The 25377-nt window shown below is 44.9% G+C and overlaps 1 protein-coding gene across 1 annotated transcript; it reads left to right on the top strand.

Annotated features, from left to right (window-relative positions):
• Positions 1 to 744: 744 nt before the first annotated feature.
• On the top strand, positions 745 to 25145 carry LOC142860624 (myosin-1). Its single transcript, XM_075992113.1, has 40 exons — positions 745 to 768; positions 1023 to 1055; positions 2443 to 2687; positions 2777 to 2920; positions 3031 to 3187; positions 4219 to 4246; positions 4949 to 5063; positions 5156 to 5248; positions 5356 to 5419; positions 6043 to 6141; positions 6230 to 6333; positions 6452 to 6590; positions 6797 to 6915; positions 7008 to 7157; positions 7938 to 8108; positions 9242 to 9554; positions 9648 to 9724; positions 10919 to 11006; positions 11093 to 11210; positions 11466 to 11589; positions 11677 to 11813; positions 11911 to 12166; positions 13766 to 14008; positions 14119 to 14295; positions 15078 to 15223; positions 15301 to 15391; positions 15479 to 15868; positions 16388 to 16514; positions 18057 to 18175; positions 18372 to 18568; positions 19701 to 19884; positions 20147 to 20312; positions 20400 to 20524; positions 20957 to 21265; positions 21352 to 21555; positions 21855 to 21980; positions 22067 to 22237; positions 22717 to 22821; positions 22939 to 23034; positions 24885 to 25145. The coding sequence occupies exons 3-40, from the start codon at positions 2484 to 2486 to the stop codon at positions 25035 to 25037; spliced, it is 5829 nt and encodes a 1942-aa protein (XP_075848228.1). The 5' UTR covers positions 745 to 768; positions 1023 to 1055; positions 2443 to 2483; the 3' UTR covers positions 25038 to 25145.
• The last annotated feature ends 232 nt before the right edge of the window (positions 25146 to 25377 follow it).

The following is a 25377-nucleotide window of genomic DNA, read 5'->3' as shown; positions in this document are numbered from 1 at the left end:
ACATTTCTGGTTTGTAATATTTCCTCAAGTAGATCTACTTCATAGAGGAAGCAGGGTTTCACAGGCAACTTGATTTCTCTTTTCTTAATGAGAGAATGGGCGTGTGGCTACGCAGCAGGTTGGGGATCCGGCTCTCTCAAGTGGGAAGGGGATGAGTCAGAGGTAACTGACCACAGGGAAACAAAAGCAGCTGTCTCTTTGGCTGTTCTTCATCAACCAGATTTTGAAATTAAGCTTTGAAGCATCCTTCAAAAAGGACAATGGATTGTAAAACAAACAAACAAACAAACAAAAAATCCTGTCTTCTTGAAAGGAAGCAGCAGTGTTTCAGCAACACTCGGTAAGCCGCAGAAAGTTTCCTCTGTGGTATAGTATTGCAATTGTGCGGGCAGCTGAGAGCCTTCCCACAGGGCACTCAGTGAAACACAAGAGCTCCAGGCAACAAAGTCCAGGGATTCCAGAACTCAGCAGTCTTTAAAACAACACCTTACATTATTCCAAGGACGGATCATTTTCCTATCACCAACGACTCAAATTATTTATAGGAGATTGGTTCATATACTTAACCCAATGTGAGAGGAAATCTTTCTAATTATATCCAAACATCTTTAATATGAAGGGAATTAGGCTTGGAGACCTTCATTGCCAAAAACACGTTTTGCCAAATATGTTTTAAGAAAGAGGAGGAGGTTACGTGTTTTCCATATTTGATCCTATAAAAGTACCCTTGGTATGAGAATGACTTGTCTTTCCTCATAAAGCCTCAAGGTAAGAGTGTGTGAGGACAGGGCTCTGTGTGGACGGGAAGGGATGCCTGGCTGCTAGCGTGCATGCCACACATCCTGGCTCCCGCTGCTCCTGGCAGGCCTTCCAGAGAAGCACCAACTTACTCCGTAGCAATTGTAATTAGATGTTGTGGTCTTCCCAGTCATTTCCTGAGTTCCTCACATAAGAACTGTGCTCTGATTGGGAGTCTCTAGCATTTACTCAGAAGGCATTTATTTATTTTTTTTTATTTACAGTCCTGACCCACCGTCAAGGTTGCATCACTCAAGGTAAGGCCTTTTTTATTTTTTTTCTTTTAATTCCTTTTGGAGCGCAAGGAATGTTCTTTAGTATTTGGAAAGTGTCTCTTGGGGTTGAAGAATGAAAAGCATTTCAACGTCATGGCTGACCATGCTTTCTACTGAAAATCTCCGGGGGGACTTAGGAAACTAGGTCTCATTACTCCAGACCCTTTGCAGTGTCTGAGTGGCTTCCTCAGAGTCTTGGGGGTTTTGTGCATGAGGTTTTTCTCTGTCCAGTTCTGTAGTTTGTCTTGTAAGCGATGACAGCCTGTAGTGTACCACAGTCTACTCATTTCAAAGGAGAAGCGTAAGCATCTGAAGTTCCAGCTTTTAGCACTAATTAAATAAGAACTGTGAGATAGTATCTAGATGGATAGGTAGAACATCTCAACCCTTGCCTCGCCAAAGCATAAGTCTGCGTAATGCCTCATGACTTGCCAAGTAAAATGGGAGTGGTGAGAAAAAGGCTTCAGCGAGACAAAGCACTTTAATTTTACTATACCAGTTATTGAGATTTTAAGTAGAGAAATGGGGAAGCGTCTACCCCAAGGAGCTTTCCCAGGAAAGGTGACTTTTGAAATTAGAATACAGATTCTATATGAAGACTATTGGCAGGGTCTATGAATGGCAAGAAGGAGGTTTGAAAGTAAAAAGTTGGGAGAGACATCTAAAGGAATATTAATAAAAGAGCAAGAAAGCATAGTCAAAATTCTGATACTAGGATAGGATTAAAGGCCTGCAAGAAAATGTCGTTTTTGACATAAACGATGCCAAAGCAAGCTCTTCGCATTTCTGCTCTCTCTTCTAGTGTGTAATCTTTGCCATGGCTGAGTCTGTAAGGGAAATAAAAACCAAGACTCTCCACATACAAGGGAGTTCCTAAAACTTTAGCCACAGATCCTGATTTTGCCAAGGCAGCCAGCAGGGAGCCCTTCTCAGCATCCAGCATGTGTTCTCAGAGGTGTGAAGGGTGCCAGAAAGAGGAGGACTCCCTGCTGCAAGGTGCTGAAATTCCAGTGGGGAAGAAAGAAAGTACAAAGAGCCAGAGAACATTTTAGCATCTTCTTTACTCGGTGTTTTGTAGGAGCCAATGGTAGGCAGCTTCTAAAGGTTAATATACATAACAAAGGAGGCACAGGAAACAGCCCTGCCATCTCTCACAGTAGGCGAGCAGCAACCAACCACCTCTAACTGCGTGATTAAGTACTTGTCAGCACTGGCAAGGACCAGGGAGCCTGACATTTCAACCACGTGGCAGCCAGGGAGGTGGTTAGATCTGGGGCAATTCATTCGCCCAACTGTCAGGGAATAAAAAAAAATGCATGTGATTCTAATAGCCCAGTTTTTAAATTTCTACCATTTGTCCCCCTGCCAGGCAGGTTCTCTCACTGGGCTGCTCACCAATAGCCCGCAGCCATGAGTTCCGACGCCGAGATGGCCGTTTTCGGGGAGGCTGCTCCTTACCTCCGAAAGTCTGAAAAGGAGCGAATCGAGGCTCAGAACAAGCCTTTCGATGCCAAGTCATCCGTGTTCGTGGTGGACCCTAAGGAGTCCTTTGTGAAGGCTACGGTGCAGAGCAGGGAAGGGGGCAAGGTGACAGCCAAGACCGAAGCAGGAGCTGTGAGTAAAACATCTGGAGCTGGGGACACTATACCGCTGGGCTAGTTTGACACTTAGTTCCTAACCTAAAATCTCTTATTTATGGACAGACTGTAACAGTAAAAGATGATCAAGTCTTCCCCATGAACCCTCCCAAGTACGACAAGATCGAGGACATGGCCATGATGACCCACCTGCACGAGCCCGCCGTGCTGTACAACCTCAAAGAGCGTTATGCAGCCTGGATGATCTACGTGAGTTCTCTCACGGCCTTTCGCTCCAGAGAGTAATTAGTATGGTTTTCAAGAAAAATAGTAGCTAATGAATGTCCCATCCGGTAATTATGTCCTTCTTTTTGATGCAGACCTATTCGGGCCTGTTCTGCGTCACTGTCAACCCCTACAAGTGGCTGCCGGTGTACAACGCAGAGGTGGTGGCGGCCTACCGAGGCAAAAAGCGCCAGGAGGCCCCGCCCCACATCTTCTCCATCTCTGATAATGCCTACCAGTTCATGCTGACAGGTGAGTGGTTCACGTGGCTTTCATATCCAATTGTGATATGAAATCCTGTAGTCCAACGATGTTAGAGCCCAAAAGACCTTTGGAAAGAAATCAGTTGTTCGTGATTGTTCATGACATCTCATTGCTCACGGAAGGGGTTCTCGAAAGCAGAGAAGCGTAGACACTGTCAGCCAGGAGCTAAGCTCAGTTCAGTTGCTTCTCCCTCTCCCTCCACGACTCCAGCCGAGCTTGCACCTTCCTCAGGCCACTCAGGGTCTTACAGTCTGCTTACTTGGGAAAGTCTGCTCTACTTTGTGTTCAACTAATGAGAAAAAGATTCCTGAGGAAACTGTTGCTTGAGGAGAAGTGTAAACCACGTCACCCACTCCCTCGCTGCCTCAGTTTCTTGCTGCTTGTACAAGACACTTTAGACAGCAAGACATTTTTAAAGTCATCTGAGTGCGTTCTTGTTGGTGGCTTCTTCTTAGTAAAGATGGTGTTTGGAGTACCTAGAAGTTTTACAACTAGAGGTTTTCACCCCACAAAGGATGTCCCTTTGAGAATTACTTGAGATGTCTACATGATCCTTCCTTAACAGTTTGAGAAAGGCCAATCAGAGGGTTGCAGTCTGAGCCCACAGGACAAGAAATTTTTTTCTTTGTGAGGTTAATTCACCCATTTAGAAAGGAAATCGTAACCTTGGCTGATTAGCACCATTCTAACTTGTAAAACCAGGGCACAGCATGCATTTCTAGCAGTGGCTGTTTATCAGTGGGAAGTGTGCCGCTGAAATCTACAGACGGGGGTGGAGGCGTGAGTCTGACTTTGGAGCGTGTTATTCTTCATATGAAGCCAATAGGGAGCTCTTCCTGTCGTGATGTAGCTATGACAGCATCTTATGGGTTTCTTTCTCGACTTCAAAGACCAGAGAGTCAATCCCAATAATACAGTAAAAAAAAAAAAAAAGCTTCCATGAAAAATGTGACACTTTGAGACTCACGAAAAATGTATGTGACTCATGTATGGCTGACTACATACTGTTTTTCTTCTAGATCGGGAGAATCAGTCTATTTTGATCACGTATGTATTTCTATTCTGAAACTTTCTGTTTTTTTTCCTCACTGGGAAAATGAGAAAATCTAAAGAGAAAATGAGTGGATACTATAAGAAATGACACAATCAGTGAGGATAACAGCAACGCTGCAATGTATCTTGCTGGCTGGTATAACCTTGTGTCATGTGGCAATCCCAGGAGTAGGGAATGTCAGATTCCCTCTTGGAGGTTGGCCAGAGCTCAGTCCAGTGCAGAGAGCAGCATACAGCCTAAAGAAGGCACAGCTTTTGGGGGGGAGCCCCAGCCGTGTTATTTGAGGCCCCCCTAGGGAACTTCCAACACCTGTGAGATCTAACTGGAGCCCGATCTCCAGTCTCGGGCAGCCAAGGAAAGCACACATTACTGGGGCTTCTTATTCATCCCTTAGTTGGCTGCATGGCTGTTGAGGGGCTGCTGGGTAGACTCTTCAAGAACATGTCTCAGCCCCTCGCAGAGAACCTGGAACATTTTAAGTGAATGAACGAATAAATGAATAATAAATGAATTTCCCTTTTTGTCAGTGTAAGCTAAGGGAAGCAATATGAGTTATTTGTAGGGAGAAAAGACCTAACCTGGAGGACTATGACAGAAATGAAAAGTCAGACACACAAGGGAGCAAATACTGTCGGCAGGCATAGTTTCATCAGCCACAAAGCTTAATTTTCCACATGTTGGTCTTTATTGAACAGTGGAGAATCCGGGGCTGGGAAGACTGTGAACACGAAGCGTGTCATCCAGTACTTTGCAACAATTGCAGTCACTGGGGAGAAGAAGAAGGAGGAGGCGACTTCTGGCAAAATGCAGGTGGGTCTGATTGTCACAGTCAGAGTCCAGGCTCTGTTGTCTATCTCAGGCAAGAAAGCCCTGAGATGTGAGAACTGATCTTTACCTTGCAGGGGACCCTGGAAGATCAAATCATCAGTGCCAACCCCCTGCTGGAGGCCTTTGGCAACGCCAAGACTGTGAGGAATGACAACTCCTCTCGCTTTGTGAGTCTCTTAGTCTTCTGTGATTTCAGAAGAAACCGTATCAGAAGCACCGCTTCCTTTCTAGTGCATCAGTCTTTGACGCTAACAGCCTCTCTTTCCCTTCCAAGGGGAAATTCATCAGGATCCACTTCGGCACCACAGGGAAACTGGCTTCTGCTGATATTGAAACATGTGAGTAACTGGACCTTCTAACTAGAATCCAAGAATAACAAATGAGGGGTTGGAGGAACACTCTGCAGCTCCTGCTTAGCAAGGAGCCCAGAAAACACCTCTGCTGCCAAACAGGCTTGCAGCGAGTGCCAGCCTTAGGCAAAGCCCGCAGTGCGCCTTTACCCACCCAGGCATGAGCTAACGAGTCTGTAGGAACGGCCAGGCCTTCTTGGATTCATTTGAAATACCCTGGCTCAGAACACTATCAAAACACTCAAAGAACAAAGTAACCCAGGGGTGTTTGAGTTGCCCATGGGTTCAATGTATGTGACCCTTCTATTCCTGAGCCTCGGTGACTATTTCCTTAGTAGCTCCTATAGTAGAATGCCAGTATTAAATCATATTCCAAATGTCAAGGTTCTTCTCTATGAGAAGTGAGCATTCCTTTTGGCAAGTACATTTTACCTTTGTTCTAGAGGGGTTAAGAGAAAACTCAGTGTTTATAGAGATGTAACATGTGGGACCTCATGACCACCTAGCTATGATCTCCAGGGGTCCTAAGACTTAGCTGATTGCCTCAAGTTCTACAACCACCCTAAGACACTTGATAACCCCTTCTTATCTGTGTTGATTCTCCACGACAGATCTTCTGGAGAAGTCTAGAGTCACTTTCCAGCTAAAAGCTGAGAGGAGCTATCACATCTTCTATCAGATTATGTCTAACAAGAAGCCAGATCTGATTGGTAAGAACCTTAAATTCATAAACTAAAGTTAGTGCTTTTATTAAGATTTTCCAATACTAAACATGTACCCTGAATCCTCTGTACCCAGAAATGCTCCTGATCACCACCAACCCGTATGACTACGCCTTTGTCAGTCAGGGGGAGATCACAGTGCCCAGCATTGATGACCAAGAAGAGTTGATGGCCACAGATGTAAGTCACATATCATGTATGAACATAGCAGCAATAGTCTAGTTAGGGTAAACTACAAATTCTGCCAAGTAAGTAGTGTCTTCTGCCCTTACATTTGTCCTCTCTTGGCTCCTCTTAGAGTGCCATTGACATTCTGGGCTTCACTTCTGATGAAAGAGTCTCCATCTATAAGCTCACAGGAGCCGTGATGCATTATGGGAACATGAAGTTCAAGCAGAAACAACGAGAGGAGCAAGCTGAGCCAGATGGCACCGAAGGTACCAAAACCAAACTTAACTCTCTCTATGGGATTACAGAGGAAATATAGTCCAAACTCACTTCTCTTTTGTAACTGAGCTTCTAGTGGGCACACACAAATTTATCCCCACATAGAGTGTACAAAGCAATCTACTCAACACTCTGCTGTTGTGTATTATGGGGCCTAGAGAAGGTAGTGTTGAGACCCTGAATTATATTTCTGCAGTTGCTGACAAGGCTGCATATCTCCAGAATCTGAACTCTGCTGACCTGCTCAAAGCCCTGTGCTACCCCAGGGTCAAGGTCGGCAATGAGTACGTCACCAAGGGCCAGACGGTGCAGCAGGTAAATGCATGTCCTCTGTGAAACACACGTACCCCACGAGACCTCCTTAATATCATTAAATGATACCAACGAGAACTACTCTGTCTCTAAAGGTGTACAACTCAGTGGGCGCCCTGGCCAAAGCCGTCTATGAGAAGATGTTCCTGTGGATGGTCACCCGTATCAACCAGCAGCTGGACACCAAGCAGCCCAGGCAGTACTTCATCGGGGTCTTGGACATTGCTGGCTTTGAGATCTTTGATGTAAGTTGGCAGAAACCTTGTAACAGCAGACAAGTTTGCAAGTCCTCTCCTGCAGTCACCAAGGGAATGCCTATGAAAAATCACCACATTATAAACTGGTTCATAGAAGAAGACTAGAAATCTGGGGAAGGGTGTGAACTTTGGAGTCAAACTCCAGCTGAGTCATTGCCTCACTGTGTGGTAGCGGGACTAGCATGTGCCTGGTCATTGCACAGTCTCACTGAGGACCTATCTGTGTAACACCCTCTTGCAGAGCTTTTTGTCAGTTAGAAGACAGGTGTAATTAAAGGCCCGTGTATAATCCCCAATTTACAATCAGTGATCAATAAATGATAGAAAAGCTGATTGAACAACAATAGCATCAAACTGGCACCGGGAAAGGTGACGGCAAATGAACACAGGCTTTGAGATTCCTGTCTTCTTAATTAGGAAGACAAAATATGTCTTGACACTAAGGTAACTTCTGCAATGACAAGGTAGGGTGGATGGAAGCGACAGAATAAACTCAAATATTTCTGCCTAAGAAAGAGTGCTCTGCAATCCCATCAGTCAAAATGACCGGCTCTCTACCTACCCATTGTATTTGTAACTGGTCTCCTTCTGAAATCGTATTTGAGAACTTTTTTCTATGAGTGTATTGATAAGCTGATGAAATTTGAGTAAGGGGGGTTTGCTACAAGTGGGACAAAAATCCCACCGTCCTCAGCCTGCCCAGCTGAGGAGAGCGTGGAGAGGCTTGCATTCGAAACCAACCGCTCCTTTGCTTCTCCACTTGCTTAGTTCAACAGCCTGGAGCAGCTGTGCATCAACTTCACCAACGAGAAGCTGCAGCAGTTCTTCAACCACCACATGTTCGTGCTGGAGCAGGAGGAGTACAAGAAGGAAGGCATCGAGTGGGAGTTCATCGACTTCGGGATGGACCTGGCTGCCTGCATCGAGCTCATCGAGAAGGTTCGTGCGCCCTTTCCAGATCACAGCTGTGTGGTGCGGAAATGAAAAACAGTAAAATCTTGGCGTGTGTGGTGGCCAGAGATTACTACCTATGAATGAAATGAGGGGAGTATGCTGGTAAAACGAGACAAAATGTTTTCCTTTAAAAAATGTCCATTCTCTGACAACTTTACAGACACATATTGCTCCCCCCCACACACACCAACTCTGGACTCCTCCTCAACAAGTCAATCTCCTACTTTTTTTGGGGGGTGGGGATCCATTGAGCATGGGGGGAGGAGATTGCCACCACATCATGGGCATCACCACAGAAGAGAGCCCCTCCTTCTCCAGTTGCCACTGACTAATTGCAGCTCCTCAGGGCAGGGCAGGGCCTGTGGAGACCTCCCATTCCTAGGTGAAAGATGAACAGTCTCCACCTCATGCAGGTGTTGGGCAGGTAGCCACAGCTGCTGAGTTGATGAGGACAGTGGCCAGCTGTGTCAGTTCCAGAAGACAGTGCTCCACAACACCCATCCCCCAGCTTCAGGCTCCCCCATTCTGTCAGTCCCCTCTTTTGAGACAGACTGTGTTCTACAGGGTCCATGGTTTTATGCCTACCCAGAGTTTACAATCAAAGCCTTAACACGGAAAGCTATCCTTAAGTATAAAAGTTTAGCACGTGTTGAAGTATTTTTATTTACTTCTCTGGCATCCTTAGATTTACTATTATTGACCTCTCAAGTACAAATTTCTGATGCTGTCAACTGAGGCTTCCAAATTCTAGCTAGGCCAGACTCACCCCAAGCCCTTAAAACACAGTGTCCCCTGCTCTCGCCCCCATGAGTACTTTACAGCAGATGCTGAATGAGCCGTGGTGTCTTCCCTGTTAGCAAGTAACTCTAGTGCACCTAGGTCCAAAGCCACACTTTGAGAAGTTCTGCTCCAAGACTTTTGGGGTAAAGATATAAAGTCCAGAGAAGCATAGCCATTATTTGTCATAGCTAAGAGCCTCATTAAGTCAGTGACCTCTGCCAAACAAATGAGTTTTCATTAGCTCTGTGGAACTAAAGACTGAATTCAGCCATTCAGGTCGTCTGTCACTTTTGTGAGCAGATTTCATGGGGCATTTATTTCTGCATTTATTCTTCTAGCCGATGGGCATCTTCTCCATCCTGGAAGAGGAGTGCATGTTCCCCAAGGCGACAGACACCTCCTTCAAGAACAAGCTGTATGAACAGCATCTTGGAAAGTCCAACAACTTCCAGAAGCCCAAGCCTGCCAAAGGCAAGGTGGAAGCTCACTTCTCGCTGGTGCACTATGCGGGCACCGTAGACTACAACATCGCAGGCTGGCTGGACAAGAACAAGGACCCCCTGAATGAGACCGTGGTGGGGCTCTACCAGAAGTCTTCAATGAAAACTCTGGCTTACCTCTTCTCTGGGGCAGCAGCAGCAGCTGAAGCAGGTAGTCATCAACCAACTATCTTTATTTAATGTGATAATTCTAAGCAGAGAAGCCTGGCTTCTGACTGACCACTTGTGCTCCTTGCCCCCTCAGAGTCTGGTGGTGGCGGTGGAAAGAAAGGGGCCAAGAAGAAGGGTTCTTCTTTCCAGACTGTGTCAGCCCTCTTCAGGGTAAAAACTTCATTTCTCTCCAAATGGGTTTAGGCTGTTAGATTTTACGCTAATGTAGATGGGGGCGGGGAGTAGATACTGTTTCAAAAGCTCTGGAATGGGATGTGGCTGATGTAGGTGGGGTGGGGGTGGGTAAGCTGATAGTGGTATACCTGAGTTTGAGGGAGGAACAGAATAACTTTGAAGAAATACCTCCATAAATAAGAAAAGGGTCAGGAGTGGATTACAGAAACATCAGGTGGAAAAACTCAATTTGGGAAGTCGGCAATGAGGTCAATTGGAATTCAAAACTCTCCAGCGGGAGAGAACTGCATATGTCATGAGCTTTGCTTGAACTTCTGGGGGCTTCCAGATGATTTAGTTTCCTAAGTATATGCTAACAGAGGCCTCAACTGAGTAGATTTGAAGTGGAGGACAGGTGAACAGTGGCAGGAATTGGAGAGTGAGTCGGAATATAAGAAATATAGACTATAAGAAATCTAAGTCAGAATATGAGAAAAAAGAATATAAGAAATATAAGGGAATATAAGTGAAGAAACCAGATAGAATATTTTTTAAAAGAAAGTCATTAAGGAAAATTCAGTTGGCAATCTGCACTCTTAATTACATCTTTAAAAAAATGGACATTCTTGTTATTCTGAAAGACTCTCTCTGAAAGTTGGTGAACTGTTGATACTCAGTAGTATGACCATCAGTTTTTTGTCAATTCCAAGAAGGAGGCATTGAGTGGACATGTTCCAGGGAGCGAGTAGGGTGACACAGCTGTGTGGTGGCTTGTGAAAGTAAAGTAAGAATGCAAGGTTTGAGGGCAAATTAGGAGAAAACCAGACCAAAAAATCTCAGTACGTGGTCCATGCATGGATGTAACACTGTTCCATGTATGGATCTAGCACCTTTGTATGCTTACAGTGCCATGATAAAACTATACAATATGCCAGGAAATTCACCAACACTGAGCAGCCAGCTCAACAGCTAATAGGGAAACAGGCTCCTGGTGTACAAACATGGTGTACAAAAAGTAACCCAGGAGAGCATGTCAAAGAATTTAGAGATCCCAGACATGGCTCTGGAAAATTCAAACCTGGATACTATTCAGTAGAACTGGACCAAAGTGGTGGCCCATGGTCATTATGTCTGTAAATAGAGGGTCTGAAACAGCACATAGTACATAAGATATATTCTATGACTCCACAGGAGAATCTGAACAAGCTGATGACCAACCTGAGGAGCACCCACCCCCACTTTGTGCGGTGCATCATCCCCAATGAAACCAAGACTCCTGGTAAGATACTTCCAGTATCTACCCAGACAAGTCCCAGCATGTTTGCTTTAGAGACTAGACCATGAAATACATGTGGCTTTTTCCAGGTGCCATGGAACACGAACTGGTCCTGCACCAGCTGAGGTGTAACGGTGTGCTGGAAGGCATCCGCATCTGTAGGAAGGGCTTCCCCAGCAGGATCCTCTATGCAGACTTCAAGCAGAGGTTGGATATTTTTTCATTGTGGATTGTTTAAAGGTTTTTTTCCATTGTTTTTTTTTCTTTTAACAAATAGGAAAGTAACACATTCAAGTGACTTAAGGACACGCTGTGATGTCCTTTGACTATACAAAGAATAGATTAAGGGCAATATGGTTTCTTTATTTTTCGGTTAGACTACCCAACAGCAACGGTGTTTCTGAGGCAGGGAGTTTTCTTTAGTGTCGACAACTATGTCATTTATTTGGTTGGTTTAAACAGATACAAGGTGTTAAACGCAAGCGCCATCCCCGAGGGACAATTCATCGATAGCAAGAAGGCTTCTGAGAAGCTCCTTGGCTCCATCGACATTGACCACACTCAGTATAAGTTTGGTCACACCAAGGTAATCCTCCCTAAATCCAGCCTCATGTCTTCCTGTCCCTTTGAACTCGGTGTGAAATTTCTGATCTGCAACATTGCTTGCACACAGGTCTTCTTCAAAGCTGGTCTTCTGGGGCTCCTAGAGGAGATGAGAGACGAGAAGTTGGCCCAGCTGATTACTCGCACCCAGGCCATGTGCAGAGGGTACCTGGCAAGAGTGGAGTACCAGAAGATGGTGGAGAGAAGGTATGTATACAGAAAACATATGAAGTTCATTGTTGTAGTCCCCTTAGTTCTGATTCCCATTAGAATTCAACTTTGAATGTTTCTGTTCCCATCACAGAGAGTCCATCTTCTGCATCCAGTACAACGTCCGCGCCTTCATGAATGTGAAGCACTGGCCCTGGATGAAGCTGTATTTCAAGATCAAACCTCTCCTGAAGAGTGCGGAGACAGAGAAGGAGATGGCCAACATGAAGGAAGAATTTGAAAAAGCTAAAGAAAACCTTGCTAAGGCAGAGGCCAAAAGGAAAGAACTGGAAGAGAAGATGGTAGCTCTGATGCAAGAGAAAAATGACCTGCAGCTCCAAGTTCAGGCTGTGAGTCTCTCGAAGCCCACCCTGATGCTAAAATCTCTGCTCAGTGATGAGCAAGAAAACGCCCAGAATTCCACACAATGAAGTGACTGGCTGCTGGTCTTTTAAATTGACAACTCCTTAAAGTGTTCTAGAACATTCCACACACAACATTACTGCAAATCAGTGCAGTAGGATTCTCAGTTGCCCAGAAGAAAAAACAAAACAGTTTCCATTTCTTTTAAGTGATTTTCCTAGCAGACTGAAGATGGGAAGTGAGGGAATATTTGTTTTCCCACAATTTTACCTATTGACAAATGTCAAAAGAATATTATTAGTGAATAGGGAGAAGAGCTTGCAATAATAATGTATCAACCCCAAACTAATAGTCCAAATTTTAAACCTACAGTTCTAAATATTTCCTACACAATTTTCTTTTAGAAATTTTAGACTACCAGAAAGAATTAGAGTTTGGCAAAGCTTTCTGTAGATAGTGTTCATTTCTATGCACACTAGGAGATATTGTGTTGATAGTCTCCCTCTGATAACCCAATAAATATCCAGAGACTTGAATAATAATGTGTGACCAGGAGCTACCTTCTAATCTATTTCTATTTCCTCCAAACTACTGTCATTATCAAACACAGAAACATGAAAAGGTCGCTTTTTAGTTTTCTGAATTCAGAAGAAAAACAATCAGTCCCACTGGGTCTATGTATTCTGAATACATAACAGAAATGAACCACAAACATCAAGGTTGTATCTCTCCTGTGGTTTATATAGACAAATAGGAGTCATTCATCATACCATCAAGAATAGAGATTATTGAAGAGGATGCCTAAGCTTCATCCCACTGTACTATGCTAATATATGTAATATATGTATATATACATATGTATGTATTTATATTAGCAGCATTCCATCTACTAACCACTTAGTAACTGTTGCATGAATTTCAGAGCCTAGAGATACATCCATTCAGATACAGAGTTTATATTCCAAATCCTATTTTTTCTTATGAAAAACAAGGTTAATACTTCTCCAAGTACCACCTGTCCCAATGATCCATTCTCCTTCGTTCTTCCAGCCATGTTATTTTATTTTATTTATTTTTGGCTTTTTGAGACAGGGTTTCTAGAACTAGCTTTTGTAGACCAGGCTGGCCTCGAATTCACAAAGATCCACCGGTCTCTATTGGCTGAGTTCTGGGATTAAAGGTGTGTCTTCCATCCATTTTAAAAAATACAAGCTCCATTGTCATTGGAGGACACTCTTTCCTTCTAAGTAATTTTTTGATGTCCACTGTCCTCCTAAAAAGATCTTGATTCTCAGTTCTTTATTTTAATGTGCATTAAACAAAGTACGCCAATTGGAAATTTTATGCTTATGCATTAAACATATGTTATAGCAAAACAATGGTATCAGAGTTTCACCAGGGCCAGGAACTATGTCTTACATTTCTTTGTTAATATTCAAGTTCATAGTCAGTGCTCAGTGGTAGAAAACTAATTAAAAGAAAGCTGATGCCTTCTAACATACTTTTCTTGCTTGCTTTCAAAATATTAATAAAATCTTAAAGGTCCAGGGAACTTAAACCTAAAACTGTCTATTATCTCCCCTTAGGAAGCAGACAGCTTGGCTGATGCAGAGGAAAGATGCGACCAGCTGATTAAAACCAAAATCCAGCTGGAGGCCAAAATCAAAGAGGTGACCGAGAGAGCCGAGGACGAGGAGGAGATCAATGCCGAGCTGACGGCCAAGAAGAGGAAGCTGGAGGACGAGTGCTCAGAGCTGAAGAAAGACATCGACGACCTTGAGCTGACCCTGGCCAAGGTGGAGAAGGAGAAGCATGCCACAGAGAACAAGGTGTGAGACAAATTCCTGGAAAGTTATGACTCTTTTAAGTTATGAAGCAAAACATAAGGGCAAATATGTTCAAACATAACATGTAATGCAAAGCACGTTTGCTTCCTAAGGTGAAAAACCTCACGGAGGAGATGGCGGGTCTGGATGAAACCATCGCCAAGCTGACCAAGGAGAAGAAGGCCCTCCAAGAGGCCCACCAGCAGACCCTGGATGACCTGCAGGCAGAGGAAGACAAAGTCAACACCCTGACCAAAGCCAAAATCAAGCTTGAACAGCAAGTGGATGATGTGAGTCTAATACCACACAAACATTTTAAAAGTTTTTATATTTAAGCAAGCATGAGTTTGTCTCCTCACTATGTAGTAAGCATTGACAAATCTCATCCCCACACAAGAACTTCAAAACATAATGGTTGGTGTGGAGACCAAGATCCACACACAGGATAAGCAATAAAGACAAGTGACTGGGAGTAGCAGATGCTATTAGTGAGAAAAACCAAAGGCGCTGAGGATTTGTTCATCAAGACACTGACGAACACCACAGTCTTTAGCTGAGCTAAGAATCCTTGTGGCATCAAGAACACAAAGGAGAAGGCACATGTGTAGACAGAAAGCACAGCAAAGTGTCCACAGGCCTCATGCTCAAAGGGGCAAGGGAGTAATGCATACGGGTATGGATGATAAACTGGTTGTACATGTTGACCTGATATTTAACAGGGAACCTGTTGGAAATGTGTGAATACAGGGCACAGTAGCCAAGGTGATGCTGTGGAAACATCCCTGGGCTGCCTGTCATGTGTGGGAAATTCTGCTCACAATGGATTCAGTGGGAGATATAGGAACCATGATGTCTCACTAATAGTCATGGCACACACTAGCATATCTCACCTTTCAACACTGACTCTTAAGTCTAAGCACACAGCACAACCACAGTACTGATGAGGAAGATCTTCCTGAATCCCAAAACTGCCAGACACCATCTGATAAGCTAGGAATAATGCCACCAAGTTTAAGCTGGGGCAAACATCGTGCTGTTCTAGGAACCACATTCACGAATTGTTAACTTTTAGCTTGAAGGCTCTCTGGAACAAGAAAAGAAAATCCGGATGGACCTTGAAAGGGCAAAGAGGAAGCTAGAGGGAGACCTCAAATTGGCCCAAGAATCCACAATGGATGTAGAAAACGACAAGCAACAGCTTGATGAAAAACTTAAAAAGTAAGCAGGAAAGATAAACGTCCCAGGGGGAAATGACTATTATGGCTCTGTGGCTGACACAAGGGCTTTCCCTGTAGGAAAGAGTTCGAGATGAGCAATCTGCAGAGCAAGATTGAAGATGAGCAGGCCCTCGGCATGCAGCTGCAGAAGAAGATCAAGGAGCTGCAGGTAAGTCAATGGCTTCCATCAGTCTAACTCTTCAGGAGAAACATGACTGACCCAAGAAACTGAGTCTGTTCTTTCTGCCACCCCCAGGCCCGCATCGAGGAGCTGGAGGAGGAAATCGAGGCAGAGAGGGCCTCCAGGGCCAAAGCAGAGAAGCAGCGCTCTGACCTCTCCCGGGAACTGGAGGAGATCAGCGAGAGGCTGGAAGAAGCTGGCGGAGCCACTTCTGCCCAGATCGAGATGAACAAGAAGAGAGAGGCTGAGTTCCAGAAGATGCGCAGGGACCTGGAGGAGGCCACCCTGCAGCATGAAGCCACAGCGGCCACCCTGAGGAAGAAGCACGCGGACAGCGTGGCTGAGCTTGGGGAGCAGATTGACAACCTGCAGCGGGTCAAGCAGAAGCTGGAGAAGGAGAAGAGTGAGATGAAGATGGAGATCGATGACCTCGCTAGTAACATGGAGGTTATTTCCAAATCCAAGGTACGAACCTGCTATAAACGTCCATTCTGTAGGATAGGTGTGACCTGACAGAAGGAGGTAATCACAAGTTGGGACTAGGAAACTGGGAAATAAGCCTGGTATGCTCACCCTAAATGAAAATAGCTGTACCCAAATAATAAAGCAAAATCTGAGCTTTTTCAGAAAAAAACCAAAACTATCCAGTTATACATTCTGAGGTTTTAAAATGCTTTATGTCAGTCATTTTTCATTTTTACTTTAGGTTCAAAAAAATTGCTTCTCACAATCATGCAATGAGCCCAATCAGGCATCATTATTTTACACCACAGCTAAGAATGTAGAGCAGGCACTGGGTTCACAGAACAATGTAGCAGCAGTGTGTTCAGGTCATTGTCGTTATCCTTCCCATGGCACCCGAGGCTCGTTATTACTTCACTGCATGCCAGTTTATTCTCAAATCAACAGCGATGCCTGAATTACTCAAGCTTTCCTTTGGCGCGAGGACTTGCCTGAGTGCCTCCCCCAACTCTCTGAACGCAGGGCAACCTTGAAAAGATGTGCCGCACATTGGAAGACCAAGTCAGTGAGCTGAAGACCAAGGAGGAGGAACAGCAGCGGCTGATCAACGAGCTGACAGCCCAGAGAGGGCGTCTGCAGACAGAGTCAGGTAGGATCTTTCCCTGGAACCACAAACTTGCCTTGCATTTTCAATTTGCTGGACACTATACTGAATTACTTGAGGTCCTATATTACATTCCTTGGAGGCAATTATTATTGATCAGTGGCGTAAGCTTGCTCTTTTACAGAAGAAAGGTAGTTCAGTAGATAGGTGGGTAGGTAGGTAGACTGGTTGGTACAGTTGCTTTTGCTTCTGGCGGTAATCAAAAAGTTATCAAATATGAGTTGGGCATTTTGGCATGTACTCGTAGTTGTGCCCCCAGGAAGTTGAAGTAGAAAGATGCTAAGTTTAAGGCCAATCTGGGATACACTGTGAGCTCCAGGCTAGGCTAGGCTACATATCAAAACCTGATCTCAAAATAAAATGAACAGAATTAATCAAATGCAAAGTATATCCCCACAGTAACTCTGCTTTTCAAAAGTTCTATCACAAGCCGACTGTTACTAATTTTCCTCATTCACCTGCACAGTGTTATCCCCAATCTGAAGATGACACATCATGGAAATGATGGGCTACTTGTCCAAGTATGAATTTCTGGGGATGAACATAGTTCAGTGGGGAAACAAATCAGGGGCAGAAGAGAATCAGCCAGATTGAGAAATCTCTGCATGTATACCGCTTACCCATTTGACCAACTTCCTACTGGAGTTTTATCTCCCTCAATAAGAGCTAACAGGATGGAAGTTGTTTCATGGGTCACATGGGCTGTCAAAGTAACAGGCAGCCGACAGGCATCATTCTAACGCTGTGTCTCTCGTGAGACTCAAAGACTATTATTGTTATTAAGGGGGGCAGGATGTTTGATGTAAAACAAAAGCGAGTCTCCGGTTAGGATGCTCCCTGGAATTTTCCCTCTTCAGCGAACGTTTTCATCCTTACTAGCGGAATGACCTTAAAGGGTGAATGCTTCTTAATAAACTTCAAGACAGGAAAGACTTGCAAGTGACTCATTTTCAGAGAGGGCACTGACAGGCTTCCCTCCCCACTCAGTCTGGAAGCTGTTCGTTGTTCAGAATCAACTTGTTCGGGGGGCAGAACGACGCTTGCTTGTTCGTAACTTGAACATACTTCTCAGAGTTTCTTCTGCGCATCCGTTCTGCTTACAGGGTCAACTATTTGAAGATTCCCATTCCTCAGACCCACCCTCCCCCACCACCATCACACACTCAGTTGTTTCAGGTGACTTTCCAACACTGTGTCTCCTTAGCTAGAAAGCATCTGGGTGCTGTGAATGTTCACTGTGCAAGTTTTTCCTACATGAGCCTTCACCTCTTTCATCTGTGATCAGATCTTAAACATCTCCTAAAGCCTTCTTGGTTGATTGTCATAAACTGAGAGTTTGGCTCAAGTTCCCCATATTCTCATTCGACATAGATTCGCTCATCAGTAGTGATGCAGATGTCGGGGCTTTCAGAAAACATACACCTCTCACCTGGTTTGAGACTCCACACCCTTTCTCCGCTCCAGTTTTTATTTTAGAGTTCTAATGTCTAGAGTCAGGCTGAGTTTTCCGGACCTTGGTCTTTCCAGGCGAATATTCACGCCAGCTAGATGAAAAGGACTCACTAGTGTCCCAGCTCTCCAGGGGCAAACAGGCGTTCACACAACAGATTGAGGAGCTGAAGAGGCAGCTGGAAGAGGAGATAAAGGTGAGCCAGATGGATCCTTGTTGTCATGGCTATCATTGTTCTTGTAGTTCTTTGGTTGTTTGTGTTTTTATATGTGCTTTTATAGTGTGTGCGTGCGTGCACGTATTTTCCTTCTTGCTGAAGGCCTTTAAGCGCTTAGAGAATAAACACTAGTTTGAACACAAAAAAATGAAATTACTGACCTCTTACTTTTCAGGCCAAGAGTGCCCTGGCTCATGCTCTTCAGTCTTCCCGCCACGACTGTGACCTGCTGCGGGAACAATATGAAGAGGAACAGGAGGCCAAGGCTGAGCTGCAGAGGGCCATGTCTAAGGCCAACAGCGAGGTGGCCCAGTGGAGGACAAAATATGAGACGGACGCCATCCAGCGCACAGAGGAGCTGGAGGAGGCCAAGTATGTGCTTGACTTGGCTAACATGGCAGCATTTACCTACGAACAACAATCCCAAACAAGAAATACAAGTTCTTAGGGAGTCCAGGGAAAGAATGGCGGAAGGAGAAAAGGTGCAAGGCAAGAGGAAGCTGAACAGTAATTTTTCAAAGGGGGAACTTTTGACCTCATTCTGTTTACACTGGTGCAGATAGAATTATTATAATAACGTATTCAGGTAATTATATACCCTAGTGTGCTTCTCCTCTCTCTCTCTCAACCGCTGATGGAATAATTCACCTAGAGGTATGGGTGCAAAGAGAAAAATAATCCAGATTGATTGTAGCTCTTTCTCTCTACATGCAAAAATACGATGTAGGAGGAAGTAAAAATCTGTGGTTAAGACCAAATGTGACGCACAGAGATGCTGCAATAAGGGAGAAAGCGCACTGTTTTATAAAGGAATAAACAGTCAATGCAATTCAGACATTCAAGGCTGAACTTCAGTGAGAAAGAACCTAGGTAGGAAAGAACCTTACTCAACAGTCAGTTTAAGATGCTGTCACATGTCCATTCTCTGAATAGTGTACAATCTATACTGATGAAATTAATGTTTTGGTAGATACTTAATGGTGATTTTGAAACAAACTCTCACAGCTACATTTATATTGATTTGGGGAAAGATTTTTAATTGATGAATCAGCAAAAAGCTGACAAAAAAGAAGAGATACAATTGTGCAGACCAAATCAAGGGTGTTTCATTTGAATTGAACATAGCCAACAGTAGAGTATTTAACATGTGTGCCGGCCTAGGAGAACACAAAGACTAGCAAGATGCAGGGTCTACCTTCTGAGCATTAAAACTCAATGGAGACACAGACATAATCAACAACAATCCCAGGTAGATTCTAAGTTCCCCAAAGGAAGAAAGATGTGTGAAGTCTTGGCTCAGGCTCCACAAAGTATAACGCTGATGAAATTTGGTTGTCCTTAGCAGCTGGTGGCAGGAGAGCAGCAGTGAGTTCCCATGGACCCCGCTGGTCAGGGCAAGCTTCACCGGCTGAGGATGTCTGGCCATGGAAACACTCACTTGCTGCTGTTTTGAAATCGTTCTACTGATAACCATTCCCATCTATTACCTATCTTCACTTCTCAGGAAGAAGCTGGCTCAGCGTCTGCAGGATGCTGAGGAGCACGTGGAAGCTGTGAACGCCAAGTGTGCTTCCCTGGAGAAGACAAAGCAGCGGCTGCAGAACGAGGTGGAGGACCTCATGATTGATGTGGAGAGGACCAACGCAGCCTGTGCTGCCCTGGACAAGAAGCAGCGAAACTTTGACAAGGTCTGCTTCCCGATCCTTCTACAATCTTTAACATGATCAGCCTTCCCAGACACTTGAGCGCCGTCTTCAGCTCAGTTTGTCCTTGTCCATTGGCAGAGATTGTGCGAGAAAATACCTGTGAGCTTTGCTAGCTCTTCTCCTTCATAATTATTTTTCAATCCAGGATCACTTGGATCAAACTAAGTTTCTAGAACGCATGCCTTCTACCTTCTACCCCATCAAACTTTATCTGCTGCGTGTTTTCTCATCTCTTGTTCTTCAGATTCTGGCAGAATGGAAACAGAAGTATGAGGAAACCCACGCTGAGCTTGAAGCCTCTCAAAAGGAGTCCCGCTCTCTCAGCACAGAGCTGTTCAAGGTGAAGAATGCTTACGAGGAATCCTTAGACCATCTCGAAACCTTGAAACGGGAAAATAAGAATTTGCAGCGTGAGTACATCTTTCGTTTTCTTTAACAAGAGGCTTGAAGGAATGCTTCCCATCTCTATATATTTCTATATGCTTTTTCCCTGACAGAGGAGATTTCGGATCTCACTGAACAGATTGCAGAAGGAGGGAAACGCATCCATGAACTGGAAAAAATAAAGAAGCAAATTGAGCAGGAAAAATCTGAGCTTCAGGCTGCTTTAGAGGAAGCAGAGGTAGACATTCTATTGTACATTTTATAACAATTATAAGAGGGACTGGGCTCTATGGTTGCAAGAACTGGTGAATCAAGAAATGAAAGATTATTCTTTATTCTCTCCACTAAGGATGAAGATAAAGAATGGACATGAATACAAGCACTATGAGTACACACAAAGACCTATGGTAGAAACAGATAACAAACAAAGATGAATAAGTGAAGGGTTCTCCCTTAAGGGGAATCATCTGGCTAGGGAGAAAGAAGTCTATAAAAACAACAATTACATAATCAGACATTTCCATAGCAACGAAGCAAAGATGTGTAAAGTGTATATAAGGATTATGATGGTAGCACACAGGCAGGAACTAGTGAGGAAGCTTAGTTTAACTTTCCTGGGACACTGCACACTTCCATGCTCCTGCTGACGTCGCCTCTCATTGTCCTTAAGGCATCTCTGGAGCACGAAGAGGGAAAGATCCTGCGCATCCAGCTGGAGCTGAACCAAGTCAAGTCTGAGATCGACAGGAAGATTGCTGAGAAGGACGAGGAGATCGACCAGCTGAAGAGAAACCACATTAGAGTAGTGGAGTCCATGCAGAGCACGCTGGACGCGGAGATCAGGAGCAGGAACGACGCCATCAGGATCAAGAAGAAGATGGAGGGAGACCTCAATGAGATGGAAATCCAGCTGAACCACTCCAACCGCATGGCTGCCGAGGCCCTGAGAAACTACAGGAACACACAAGGCATCCTCAAGGTTGGTGGCACCAAGAGAAGTAGGTGCCAGACGAGGGGGTGACTTGGCCTGAGAACACGGTGTCTCATTGATTGTTTATTGCACAGGACACCCAGCTGCACCTGGATGATGCTCTCCGGGGCCAGGAGGACCTGAAGGAGCAGCTGGCCATGGTTGAGCGCAGAGCCAACCTGCTGCAGGCTGAGATCGAGGAGTTGCGGGCCACGCTGGAGCAGACAGAGAGGAGCAGGAAGATTGCAGAGCAGGAGCTGCTGGATGCCAGTGAGCGTGTGCAGCTCCTCCACACCCAGGTGGGTATACAAGTGTGAAGGGGAAATTCTTGCTCATATCTTAGCACTATTCAGAAATTTATTTAAAAATGTTTTATGAAGAACTGGGTTTAACGTGTTTAACTGAAAGGAGTAATATTTTCATATATCTGATCTATGATAACCTTGACTGTCTTTAAAAAATATGTTGTTAACTCAGTTAGTTTATAAAACCTCTGAGGGATGCTATTCAAAAATTAGTTTATAAGTTCATTTGAACATCAGGTAGTCTAACTTTATCCTTCAATATTTAACATTTCTACGTTTGGTATTTTAACCAGAACACCAGCCTCATCAACACCAAGAAGAAGCTGGAGACAGACATTTCCCAAATTCAGGGCGAGATGGAGGACATCGTCCAGGAAGCCCGCAACGCAGAAGAGAAGGCCAAGAAAGCCATCACTGACGTGAGCAGAGGGCAAGATGGAGGTGACGAACCTGAATCCTGCTGGCCTTGTCAGCCCTTATCCAACTCTGTTTTATCACCCACTAGGCCGCCATGATGGCGGAGGAGCTGAAGAAGGAGCAGGACACCAGCGCCCACCTGGAGCGGATGAAGAAGAACATGGAGCAGACGGTGAAGGACCTGCAGCACCGTCTAGACGAGGCTGAGCAGCTGGCGCTGAAGGGCGGCAAGAAGCAGATCCAGAAGCTGGAGGCCAGGGTGAGTTTCCTGGTCAACATGTATTCTTCTCTTTCTACTCCAAAATGTAAGTTTCAGTATCTAAAACTGGTAGACATTGTAGGGCATCCTGAGGTCAAGGACGGATAAGCCCCTTGCCTGACAGTTTAGGTTGGGGCACTCTGACTAAGACATCAATAACTGCAAATAAAACAGTGGGCTACTTGAATAAGTAGATAGCCATTGACCGTTTAGATAATAGAAAACATTCTTTAAAATCTGCCTTTGGGGGCTGGAGAGATGGCTTAGTGGTCAAGAACACTTGCTGCTCATGCCTAGGGCCCAGGATCAGTTTCCAGCACCCACATAGTGACTACAACTGTCTGGAACTCCAATTCTAGGGCAGCTGATGCCCACTTCTGACCTCTGTGGTGTACTTGCACATACAGGCAAACAACACTCATATACAAAATAAAACAACACATCTAAAAATATTACTTAAATTCACTTTTTTTGTGCAGGTCCGTGAACTTGAGGGAGAAGTTGAGAACGAACAGAAGCGCAATGTTGAAGCAATCAAGGGTCTGCGCAAACACGAGAGAAGAGTGAAGGAGCTCACTTACCAGGTAAGGGAAGGTTGGGCCTCGCTGGGTTCCTGCCCCTGTCTTCAAGACATTAAAAACCGCAGGTACCGGAAAATGAGGTGATGCTCTCAAGAACCTTAACACTTTAACATCTTTCAGACTGAGGAAGACCGCAAGAACGTTCTCAGGCTCCAGGACCTTGTGGACAAACTGCAATCAAAGGTGAAAGCCTACAAGAGACAAGCCGAGGAAGCGGTGAGTTCCGAACCCCTGACACGAGTAGTGGCCTCCCGCTCTCAGGCACCAGTAGGCCAAAGCAGTTAAAGGAATGAAATGGAAAGATGAGAAAAACAAGGAAGGGTCCAAGGGGAATGACCTAGCAAGGGTCTCAGGAGGTGATGCCACTTTATAAGCCAGAGAAAAAGCGTCCTAGGGAGAATGAGGAGGGGGTATGGCTCAGAAGTAAAACATGAACTTGGTACCTCCGAGGCCCAATTCCAGTTGTAAACATCAAACACAACCAACCAAAGTGTAGTCCCCATAGTATTCTAGAAAAGAGCAGGAGCAACGTAAAGAGTCTGGTCCAAGAAACAGAAAGATTGAGGAAGAGAACGGGGCACCTGGGTCTACAGAACCAGGCAGAAGGCAGGTCACAAGGTCTTCCGGGCCTTAGTAAGAATCCTGCATCTTAAAATAAATACAACCATGCTATGGAAACAAGGCAGGGGTGGGGTGTTCCCATCCGGACTTAATGTGGTCGGCTTTATATTTTTAAAAGAGTGTCCTTGCTACAATGTAGAGAAAAGATGAGCGGGGAAACCCAAGTCAGTATAGGAAGACATGGTGGGAAAGTTTTCAGGTGGGTCAGTGACTTGCATTATGGCAAGAATAAGACAAAGAGAAGTGATGAGATTCAGAGCTGGTTCTGGAGACAGAGTAGGATTTGCCAGCAGGCCTCTCCTGGACATGTAAGGGAGCAAAGCAGGAATAACAGGTCCATCAACCTGTGATGTGGGTGGCCAGGTGGGTGATGGGAGCATTACTGAAATGGGAACCTAAGGGGACCAGATGAGAACGAAACAAGAATTCTACATTAGTCACATTAAATGCAAGATGTTGCTGTACATGCAGTGAAGAGATGCGGTGAGCAGCAAACGTCTCATACTAACGGAGGCCACAGGTCTCAGTGTTGTTTCAGCCAGTAGGTGACGGCAGCTCTGATCATAGCATTTACCCTTCTCTGACTCATCCGAAGGCGTCAAGGGTCCCTTGCTTCTCTGTGGCTTTATGAGCTCACACATTGCACATGAGGCCCTCTGTCCACTGGTGGCTTTTGTTTACCCCCGACCTCTTAGCTCTGAGAGGAAGAGAAAAGCGGGGGAGGGGGACAGCAAAGGAAGATGAAGGAACAGATATGCCCATGTGTGCGCCTAGCATACACTCTCCCTTAGCAAACCACTTAGATTCTCCCTCACTCCAGCTCCTGCTTTCCTCTTCTGGGAGAGGGAGATGCGGGGGCTTTTCTGAGCTCCCTATTTAAAGTGATTCTAAGCCCCATAAATGTTCTAAATTTGAATGTCACATTTTGCGAGGGTTCTTAATGAGATGTTTAAAAAGAGAATGGGTACTGGAGACTAAATTAAAACTGGCCTTTCCAGATTCATTGCTGTATCTACAAGCATAATCAGAGACCACTCAGACTATTTTAGAGAATAATAAACATGTTTAATTTCTGAACTTTATTAAGTGGGGGATAATTTAAAACCCAAGTGGCAGTAATTTATATTCAGTTTGGTGTCATAGAGATTGCTTGTTTGGCTCTGGTCCATCCTCAGAAGCCTTAACAGCAATGACAACAAAGCCTGGGAGCCTGGCATAGTTACGGTAGCTTCAGCTTTTCCAGAAGTTCAAAGACAGCGTTACCTGTGTTTAACAGTGAGCTTGAGAAGCATAAGGGGAGTTGATAAAAGAAAAAAAAAACACACTTCTTTAGGCTTCTTTGAAAATTGGTTTTAAGCAAAAATAAACACAAGCAAGACACACTGACACAAGAGACTAGAAATGCAAACCTTTTCGTTCCCTCATAAATGCGCTCCCATTCCCAGGAGGAACAATCCAACGTCAACCTGGCCAAGTTCCGCAAGATCCAGCATGAGCTGGAGGAGGCTGAGGAGCGGGCCGACATTGCCGAGTCCCAGGTCAACAAGCTGCGGGTGAAGAGCCGAGAGGTCCACACCAAAGTCATCAGTGAAGAGTAGTGCCTCCAAATGCAGGAAAGTGACCAAAGAGATGAGCAAAATGTGAAGATCTTTGTCACTCTGTTTTGTACTGATGATTATGGGAGATAAAAAATTTATCTGCCAAGAGCTCGTGAGTCTCTTTGTTCTCTGTCTGCATGTCAGTTGGTCTTTTCTGTACATGAAGAAGACAAAAAGAGAGAGAAACATTTGCTTAGATTTAAGTGAAAGTGCTCAGTCACTGAGGTGAAACACGACAGAGGGCAGCCAGGAAAAGCCCTGTATGTACTGCACGTGCCTGTGGGAAGGGGGTGGAGCTTAGAGGTGTGCCAGGGCATGCACAGGAGCCCCACTTGGCCCA

The sequence above is a fragment of the Microtus pennsylvanicus genome, chromosome 11, assembly GCF_037038515.1.
Source record: "Microtus pennsylvanicus isolate mMicPen1 chromosome 11, mMicPen1.hap1, whole genome shotgun sequence".
NCBI lineage: Eukaryota > Metazoa > Chordata > Mammalia > Rodentia > Cricetidae > Microtus > Microtus pennsylvanicus.
The sequence above is the reverse complement of the archived record's forward strand: the minus strand, read 5'-3'. Positions and strand labels throughout refer to the sequence as shown.